General features: G+C 45.2%; 1 protein-coding gene across 1 annotated transcript; it reads right to left on the bottom strand.

Moving 5' to 3' along the window:
• Nucleotides 1-1,037: 1,037 nt before the first annotated feature.
• Nucleotides 1,038-8,058, bottom strand: LOC141014138 (uncharacterized). Its single transcript, XM_073487804.1, has 8 exons — nucleotides 7,919-8,058; nucleotides 6,779-7,173; nucleotides 5,400-5,531; nucleotides 4,234-4,347; nucleotides 3,330-3,464; nucleotides 2,911-3,044; nucleotides 2,704-2,752; nucleotides 1,038-2,577 (listed from the first exon to the last, which is right to left on the bottom strand). The coding sequence occupies exons 2-8, from the start codon at nucleotides 6,932-6,934 to the stop codon at nucleotides 2,428-2,430; spliced, it is 870 nt and encodes a 289-aa protein (XP_073343905.1). The 5' UTR covers nucleotides 6,935-7,173; nucleotides 7,919-8,058; the 3' UTR covers nucleotides 1,038-2,427.
• Between the last annotated feature and the right edge of the window lie 2,243 nt (nucleotides 8,059-10,301).

Genomic DNA, 10,301 nt, shown 5'->3' on the forward strand with positions numbered 1-10,301 from the left:
TTGTTGACACACTTTTATTTTTAAATCTTCACTTTTATTTTGTTTATTTTTTCAGTCTGACGTCACAGAGCTTAATATTTTGTTTTAATGTGTCAAATTCATGTTTACTGAACATTTCTTCATTATCACATATACATTCTATACTTTCTTTATTCTACTTTTCACTTTATATTTATTTATTTATTTGAGTAATTATTTTTTTCTTTTGATCTTAAAATGTAAATCTTTATATCTACTCGTCAGATTTACTTTAAATAATATCTATTACGTGTGGCTGAATTTACTCTGTTGTATTATATTTCCCTCCGGATCAATCATGCATGATCTATTATTATTATTATTATCATTATTATTATTGATCGTTAACTGTCTGATTGATCTGATGCTGTTCAACAGGACTCAGACTGACACCAGATGAAATGTGTCAGGTGTGTCAACAGGCTCCAGGTGTGGATGCGTCAATGATCCAATCAGAGTCGTGATGCTGCCCCCTGCTGGTTACACAGCTTCCTGTCAGCGGCTCGGTCCGGTTCAGTCCAACAGAGGCTCAGAGGACTGACCCAGTCCTCAGTGCTTCTACATTCAGAACTCCCTTTGACAAACACACGTTTTTATTCACGGTGCTTCTTTGTTCCCGCCGCTCGGAGCTTCTTCCTCTGACTCCTCTCACCAGGATGACGCTGGTTCTTCAAGGACTTCCTGTTCGGGTCGATTACGACCAGAACCTCTAGAAGTTTTCTGTGTTTCAGTTTCACAGTTTGTATTTTGAACTAAAAGTGAGAGGAACCAGAACACAGTCTGGTGTGAAGGTACACGCTCTTCACTCATCAACCAATAAACAGCCAGCAGCCGTGTGAGCGTCACTTTCTTCTTCTTCTCTCTTCTCAACACTTCCTGCAGGTATTTGTGAAGTTTAATGACGTTCACGCGGATCACGTGACCGGTTAATAACAGCTGCCCTGTGCGAGACAAAGCGCCTCATTCAGGGAGGATTTGTTGCTCTGTGCTGCCTCCTGCAGGACAAACTGACACACAGCAGCGAGCAGAGGCCTCATACAAGGCAACTTTATTGAAACAGACCACAGGTGACAAATGACAATGTAACTCATCAGGTTTTCTTCTGTGGTGGGACAGAAACACAACATATAAGTCATGATGACAGATTTACTGTGTTTATAAGCTGAAACAAGAACTGAAACATGACATTCATGTAAGACAACAGTTTGACTTCAACACATTTCATCTACTAATAATAAAATTACATTTATTTTTGTGTCGCTTTTCAAGGTACACAAAGACACTTTACAGGTTAAAAAGCAGAATAATAAAAACAACACACAAAAACAAGAAGACAAGTTTTACATAAAAGCAGCTGGTTTGTTTTCACATTTACAGGTTCAGAGACCCACCTGCCTCTCCACCATTGGCTGTGAAAAATAGTGGGTGGAGCCGTCGTGACGTCACCCACAGGTTGACGCTCACAGTGGGCGGTACCCACAGATTTATACAGAAGAACTGGCTACCAGATGCAAAGATGGCGTCTGTTCAAACCAACGGCACAAAAGTTTTCTGTCTTCTGCGTTTACTTCCTGGTTATGTGGCTCATTGAGTATGCGCCTGGAGTTCCCCCCGCTGGCCCCGCCCACCATTTAGACGTCACACTGTGATGACGTCACAGATCTCTTTTCTCAGCTTATTGAAAGTTTTACTCATAAACCTCCAGCGATCAAACATTCATGACACACAGAGTCACAGTCGACCTCGGCTGCAGTTCTTACAGACGTCTCTTTTATAACGGAGCTCTGTACGAAGACTTCGTGACATCAAAGCTGTTGTTCACATTCTGTCCATCATTTTTTATTTATCTAATGAAGTTAAAAGTTGGATGTCGTTGCTGCAGACAGGTTGAGAAGTGAGGGTGAAGATAAATCCACTTTTTAATCCCAGAACTTTAAAAATCAAACTCTGCTCCTTCCTCGACTCCGAGTGTTTATTCCTCCAGAGCTCTCCGGCTCCAGCTGCTGTCTGCAGGTTAACGCTAACAGAGTCGCTCATTAATCCAGAACACCTACGTCTGTCCCTCCCCTCCCGTCTGTCAGTCCAATAAAGAAAGACAGATTATGTGTCTGATATTTACATTAAAAATTCTCTACAAACACGACGAGAGGTGAAGATCATCTGTCACTCAAAGAGGCCACGCCCCTAATGATGCATCATTTTTACAGTTTTGTACCAGGCTGAAAACATGTTTATTTAAGTCGGACATTTTAAAAAGGGCTCTTATGGGGATCGACTCTCTTTGGAGCCTCAAGTGTCCGTTAGAGGAACTGCAGGTTTGGCTTCAACTTTTAGGCCTGGATGTTGCTGCTTGCTCTTTACACCACCTCTACCCAGCTCTGATGTCATTAACAAGCCCCGCCCCCTCCTCTACGTAGCTCTCAGGTAGCTGAAGAGGGCGCTGAGTCCTCCCTCCAGAACCTCCTTCACCGGCTTCAGCAGCGGGTTGTGGACGATGTGGAGTCCTTTATCCAGAGGATGGCAGGCCAACCTCTCCAATCGGGAGAGCTGGTGCATCTCCTGAACACATCATCATCACCATCGTTATCATCATCATCATCATCATCATCATCGGATTAATTAAAACTAGGATGTGTATAAAACACCAAACTCCATTTTCACAGATTTCTGTGGAGGAGACTTTACCTGCGGTACGTCTTTAATGTCGTTAAAGTCCAGATTCAGCAGCTCCAACCTGAAGAGAATCACATCACATCAGCAGCAGGTAACACCTGACAGGTGTGTGACACACAGTGCTTCAATAGGCAGGGCTACCTGGTCAGGTGGAGTTACCTGGTTAGATTACCTGTGAGGTGGAGTTACCTGGTTAGATTACCTGTGAGGTGGAGTTACCTGGTGAGGCAGCAGAGGGCCTTGGGCAGAGAGTGGAGGCTGTTTCCCTCCACGATGAGGATCTTGAGCTCCACCAGAGCCTGGATGTTCTCCGCCAGGTTCTCCAGACGGTTGCAGGCCAGATGGAGGAACACCTGTCGGGGCAGAGGAGGTGACTGATGTAGAGGTGACACTGCTGTCAGGGATAATACACCTGACTGAGAAGAAGCATTTACACTTCACCTGATCTTCACCTGATCTTCACCTGAACTCACCTGAACGTCACCTGAACTCACCTGATCTTTACCTGAACTTCACTTGAACTTCACCTGAACTTCACCTCATTGTGGACTTGGACTTGGACTTGGACTTGGACTTGGACGGACTCGGACGCTGCAGGTCCACTACAGTGAGGACATTTGGACTGAACGTGAACGTACCAGAGCCTTCATGTTGTAGACGCAGCCCGGGACATGAGCGATGTGGTTGTGACTGAGGTTGAGCTTCCTCAGTCTGCTCAGATTGGAGAGAGAGGCGGGCAGCGAGGACAGCTGGTTGTTGGCCAGACTGAGCACCTGAGAGACACAAACACAGTCACCTGTTTCAGTCCAACAGCTCCTGTTACTGACTCCACCTGCAGTCGGCCATGATGGCTGTAATAACTCCACCTCCTGCTGCGACAGTCAGCTAATAATCATATAATGTGAACGTGATTTGACACGTTTGGTACTAATGTCCACCCTGGACGTATCTGTGGTTTGACACGATATCCTGGAGACTGAGGAGAACCACAGGCCTCCATCTTAGGTCCTCTGTTATTCTCTGTATACGTTCCAAACACTGACACTCTGGGATGGCACCGACCCGACCCACAACCCCAGACCTTTAAGTTTCCTCCAGGCGTTGACTCAGGATAAACAACATATTTCACTGCTGTGAGGATGATGGCACGGCTAACTGAGCTAACAAGCTAACAGCAGCTACAGATATGCTGCCCCCTGTTGGTGTGGAGGGACCGTCTGACATATTTCACCTTCAAGGGTACTTTTACTTTACGTGAGTATTTCCATTTTCTGTTACTTTTATACTTCCACTCCACTACATTTATCTGATTACTTTAGTTACTAGTTACTTTACTGATACTTTTGATACTTGAGTGAATTTAATATCAGATACTTTAAGACTTTTAGTCGAGTACTTTTCATATGGGGGACTTTCACTTTTACCAACTCCATCTTTAGTTTTACTCGACTAGAATCTGTCTGTTGTGTATCTGGCTGTTTCAGGAGTCAGCAGCAGCAGTGGTATTTGAAGTATTAGTACTCTGAGAAGTATTTGCAGTACCTCCAGCTGTGTACAGGCTCCCAGCTCCTCAGGAACTTCAGTCAGTCTGTTTCTGTAGGCGAATAAAACTCGGAGTCTCGTCAGCTGTCCGATCTCTGCTGGCAGGCTGCTGAGCTGCACAACAACACACAGCAGGAACTAAATCATGTTCTACTGACCAATCACAGGACAGAATACATGTTCTACTGACCAATCACAGGACAGAATACATGTTCTACTGAATACACGGCCAGGATGTGACTGTGAAGGAAGAGGAAGAGGAAACAGTGAAAACATCCAGACAAACAACACAAAATAAAACTAGAAGCATGTTGACGTGATGAAATGAAGATTTACTGTTTCCAGATGTTTCCAGATGTTTCCAGATGTTTCCAGATGTTTCCAGCTCATCCATCAGCTCATTACGACTCATATATAGAGCTGCAGGGACGACGTATGTTTGTAGCTAACTGAAGTTAGCATCGCTCTGGTTCAATGATTTTGGATTACTGCAGAAAATAATCTGAAGTTTATGACACTTACATGTTTTTTAGGACGACAGAATACACCATGTTTATTGTTTGGTGGCGACCTCTAGTGGCCACAGTAAGAAATGATCAAACTAAACTCCTCCAAACAGACTCGAGTCGATTCTTCAGATCATTTTATCTTCAAGACTTTTCTGGAACAAAAACATTTCACATGTGGAACTTCATGTTTCAACCATTTGTTTTCTGGTCTTTTCTGAAGAAATGATAAATAATGAGCCGTGCAGCCTGCAGGGGGCGCCGGCAGCACTTCACACTGTGACTGGTGTTTGTCAGAGGAGCTGAAGTGAAGGTTGAAGGAGGGAGGAGGAAGGTGAGGAGAGGACAGAAACTGGATCCTGGTGGATTAGAGGAGAGATTATAACCTTTATTTATCCAGGACACAGAGCAGCTGCTGGGGGAGGACCAGGGGGAGGACCGGGGTAGGGGGGGTCAGTGCCTTGCTCATGGACACGCTGACAGACTCTGGCCTCAGTTTCATAACCATAATAAGATCCTACATTTCCCATCATGCACCAGGATTGAGCTTCAGTTTCATGATTTTGAATCCAGCGTTTACATTCATGAACACAGACACAGAGTCGATCATCAGACCGTCGATCACTTCGAACATATTTAATGAAGACGATCATGATTTACCTGGTTGCCCCACAGGTTCAGGACCACCAGGTTGGAGAGGAGAGCCAGGTGAGGAGGAAGAACCTTCAGACTGTTGAGAGACAGATTCAACTTCTCCAACTCCAACAGCTCCCACAGCTCATCTGGGACCTCCTGCAGAAGAAGGAGGAGAAGAAGAAGAAGAAGAAGAAGAAGAAGAAGAAGAAGAAGAAGAAGAAGTTCTAAAGTCTTCTCAGGTCAGTTTGGGATCTCAGGGCTTCTTCTTCTTCTTCTTTTGTCTGAACTGCTGCTGCTTCTTTAATTTCGCTCAATAGTTTCAACCTCTTTTGTCCAAATAACAGCCACTTCATCACCTTTATAAGTTTTGGTCTGAGTTTGTATCTGCTGCCTCAGGTCAACAGACTCCACCTCTTTTATATACAGTTAAATTAAATATGCATCACGTTGAGATCGAATGATCAGCAGAACGCTGCAACTCTGTTTTACTGTGAAGCTCCAGAAATGTTCTGTGGACTACGAGACTTCACCTGACTTTATATCATCAGGAGGAGATGATGGCTGAGCCTGACTTTATATCATCAGGAGGAGATGATGGCTGAGCCTGACTTTATATCATCAGGAGGAGATGATGGCTGAGCCTGACTTTATATCATCAGGAGGAGATGATGGCTGAGCCTGACTTTATATCATCAGGAGGAGATGATGACTGAGCCTGACTTTAAATCATCAGGAGGAGATGATGGCTGAGCCTGACTTTATATCATCAGGAGGAGATGATGGCTGAGCCTGACTTTATATCATCAGGAGGAGATGATGGCTGAGCCTGACTTTATATCATCAGGAGGAGATGATGGCTGAGCCTGACTTTATATCATCAGGAGATGATGGCTGAGCCTGACTTTATATCATCAGGAGGAGATGATGACTGAGCCTGACTTTATATCATCAGGAGGAGATGATGACTGAGCCTGACTTTATATCATCGGGAGGAGATGATGGCTGAGCCTGACTTTATATCATCGGGAGGAGATGATGGCTGAGCCTGACTTTATATCATCAGGAGATGATGGCTGAGCCTGACTTTATATCATCGGGAGGAGATGATGGCTGAGCCTGACTTTATATCATCAGGAGATGATGGCTGAGCCTGACTTTATATCATCAGGAGATGATGGCTGAGCCTGACTTTATATCATCAGGAGATGATGGCTGAGCCTGACTTTATATCATCAGGAGATGATGGCTGAGCCTGACTTTATATCATCAGGAGATGATGGCTGAGCCTGACTTTATATCATCAGGAGATGATGGCTGAGCCTGACTTTATATCATCAGGAGATGATGGCTGGGTTTATGTTTCTGTGAACTGTTCCTGATGAACTGTGTGTTTGTGTCGTTACCTTCAGTCCTCGGCGAGCCAGACTCAGGACGTTGTATCCAAACTGTTTGACGGTGATTCGACGGATTCTGTCTGCTGACGTCAGACTGTCCTCCCTCCCCACGCTCCTCCTTCCTCTCTCCTCCTTCACCTCCTCCTTACACACTGCTCCTCCCATCCCTCCCTCTCTCGCACCTCCCTGCTCCTCAGCTGTGACCCGACAGAACAAATGTTATCCTGTCTGATGAAGTCTGAGATCCAGATGTTCTTCTAATGTCAGACGCTCAGATCTGCTGTCCACATGTCCATCTCCTGTCCAGCTGCTCTTCTCCCGACTGTCCAGGTGTTGTCCAGGTGTTGTCCAGGTGTCCTCAGCTGCAGTGTCTCCACTCTGGGATCAGGACTCCTGACGACCTCCTGCAGGTTGAACATGAGGACTTTGTTTCATGTGCTGGTTATAAAATCAAACACTGACGCTGCTGTTTGATGGACTCAACACCGGTGCTCGTTATTCATCCTACATGAAACACCTGAAGGATAAAGTCTGTCTGTCTGTCTGTCTGTCTGTCTGTCTGTCTGTCTGCTGTCTGTCTGACTGTCTGCTGTCTGTCTGTCTGTCTGTCTGTCTGTCTGCTGTCTGTCTGTCTGTCTGTCTGTCTGTCTGTCTGTCTGCTGTCTGTCTGTCTGTCTGTCTGCTGTCTGTCTGTCTGTCTGTCTGCTGTCTGTCCTGCTCACACACTGTTTACAGTGTTGTCTCTGAAACGAGGACATGAGAGTGAACCAGGACAGATTAACACTGAGCTGAAGCTCCGTGAAGACGAGAGGAGCTGCAGGTTCACATGATCACACACCAACACACACCAACACACACAGACACACACACCAACACACACCAACACACACTGACACACACAGACACACACAGACACACACCAACACACACAGACACACACAGACACACACTGACACACACAGACACACACCAACACACACAGACACACACAGACACACACAGACACACACAGACACACACTGACACACACAGACACACACCAACACACACAGACACACACAGACACAGACACACACACAGACACACACAGACACAGTGACATTATTGTCATTATTAAGCTTTAAGACAAACATGTAATGAAGCTCAGACCTCATTAAACTGTGTCCTGATGCAGCTGGAGACTTTTCAGACGTCCACTTAAAATCCTCAGGACGGTCGTTTTCATCAGAGCTGGAGACCAGAACCAGAACTGTTTACTGACTGACTGACTGACTGACTGTCTGACTGTCTGACTGACTGTCTGACTGACTGACTGTCTGACTGTCTGACTGTCTGACTGACTGACTGTCTGACTGTCTGACTGTCTGACTGACTGACTGTCTGACTGACTGTCTGACTGACTGTCTGACTGACTGTCTGACTGACTGACTGACTGTCTGACTGTCTGTCTGACTGTCTGACTGACTGACTGTCTGTCTGAGAGGACGATCGACTCAGGAGTGTGTTAGAGAGAGAGAGGAAACTCTATTTGAGGACGAGCATTGACAGACAAGTAAACCTTACCTTTGACCAACACACACACACACACACACACACACACACACACACACACACACACACACACACACACACACAGTTGGTGCTGTCAGTCTCTCTGGTTGGACACTAAGACAAAACAGCGATAAGTTCACAGCTGCAGGATGAGAACAAAGTGAAGTGGAGGATCAAGTCGCTGCGATGACCTCAGAGCTCGGAGCCAATGAGAGGAGAGCTGAGGTCTGAGGGAGGGCGGTGGACTGAGGCGCTGCCTGAACTTCAGACTGAAGAACAACGTTGGACCCTGTTTGATCCGGATACTTTAGATCCGGACTGACCGAACGTTTTCCCTCAGAGGGAACAAACTGAAGGGAGCTGAGGCTCACGGGCGAGAGCACACACCTGTTGTTGTTATTGTTGTTGTTATTGTAAATGTGAAGTGGCGTCACTCTGTCTGCTGCTTATGAATCATAATTATCACTCAGGGATCCTACACTTCTAAAGAGCATCAGCACCTTCGCTTTATCTGAAATGTCTTTCAGCTTTGTTGAGTGTGCTGCTTCAAAAATCAAAAACTGACACTGCTGCGTATCATTTGATGATTTCAACACAGGTGCAGATAAATTATTTAGAATACACAATACACATAAAACACAAAATACTGAACATTCAGTAAACACAACAAAATGAAGAGTTGGATTGTTGTAATTGTTGTTGTCTTTTTAAAGTCATGGAAGTGTTTGTGGTGTTGGTGCCGGACACAGGGGGGCAGTCACATGTTGCTCACAAACACTCAGTGTGTTTGGACTCTGAATAAGTTCTGATGCAGCTCAACAAAATGGATGAAGTGAGCGACAACAAAGACACTAAAGTCCCCCTGGTGTGTGTGTGTGTGTGTGTGTGTGTGTGTGTGTGTGTGTGTCTGTAGAGGTGAATGTAACACCTTCTTCTTTCAGTCTAATAATAACTTCATCAGAGTCACATGACTTTCTGCTGCGTCTCCTGGCAACAGGAGTAAACTTGGTTTTGAAGCGTCCGATGAACAAAGTCAGTCGTTCTGTCTGGAAATGACTCAGAGGCCATGAAACCCCCAGAATTCACAGCAGCACAGGAAGTGAGTGACAGGCCTGTCTGGGTGTTTCAGCGCTGAGCCACAGTCGATACTCTTACTGATCGTTATATTTTATTTCGAATTATTTTGGAAAATGAATTATTTTGTTATTTCACTGAGTTTTGTTGAATAAGTTGAATTCATTTCTGTCTGTGGTTTTTCAGTCATGGTTTTATTTGATGGTCGTGCTGCGTTTGACCGTTTAACCCTCAAGAACTGGAGACACCAGAGGCCCAGTGGTCCAGTTCTGATCAGGACTGAAGGTGACCCTGAAGATCTGAGACTTCATCTTTCAAACCACTTTAAACAAATACTTCATTACTGTACTTGAGTACATGTTTCAGGTATCTGTCCTGTACCTGAGTCTCTCTGAGACTTTCCCTCTCTACATCTGAACACAAACATCTGAACTTTCTCCTCTTCACAGCTTCAAACAGCCTCGTTACTTTAGTTTGATGCATCTGAGGTGAATTATGGATTATTGTTATTTGGCATCATCGCACGCCGCCTTCCCAACATCACCAGACTGATGTCGACCTATCAGAGCACATCACGCACGGCAGACGCAGCGAGACGAGACAAAGACGTAAAAGACGTGAACAGACAGAGAGGGAGGCTGAATGGGGAGAAAAGGCGTGTTAGTGTCTCGTATCTGCAGAGAGTTTCTTATTTTCTCTCTTTGTTGCTGCTCGGACGCTTTACCAACCCAACATGTGGCTGTTTGACGTCCTGGGAATGAGACTCCCCAACACCTGTAAACACACTTTAATGTGTGAAGCTGGTGGAGTTTCCCTTTAAAGCAGCAACACGTGACTTGTGATTTATTTCTTGCTTTAATGATGAAATCATATTTTCTTTGTACATTTTTCTTCTGTGACTGTCAAT

The sequence above is a fragment of the Pagrus major genome, chromosome 19, assembly GCF_040436345.1.
Source record: "Pagrus major chromosome 19, Pma_NU_1.0".
NCBI lineage: Eukaryota > Metazoa > Chordata > Actinopteri > Spariformes > Sparidae > Pagrus > Pagrus major.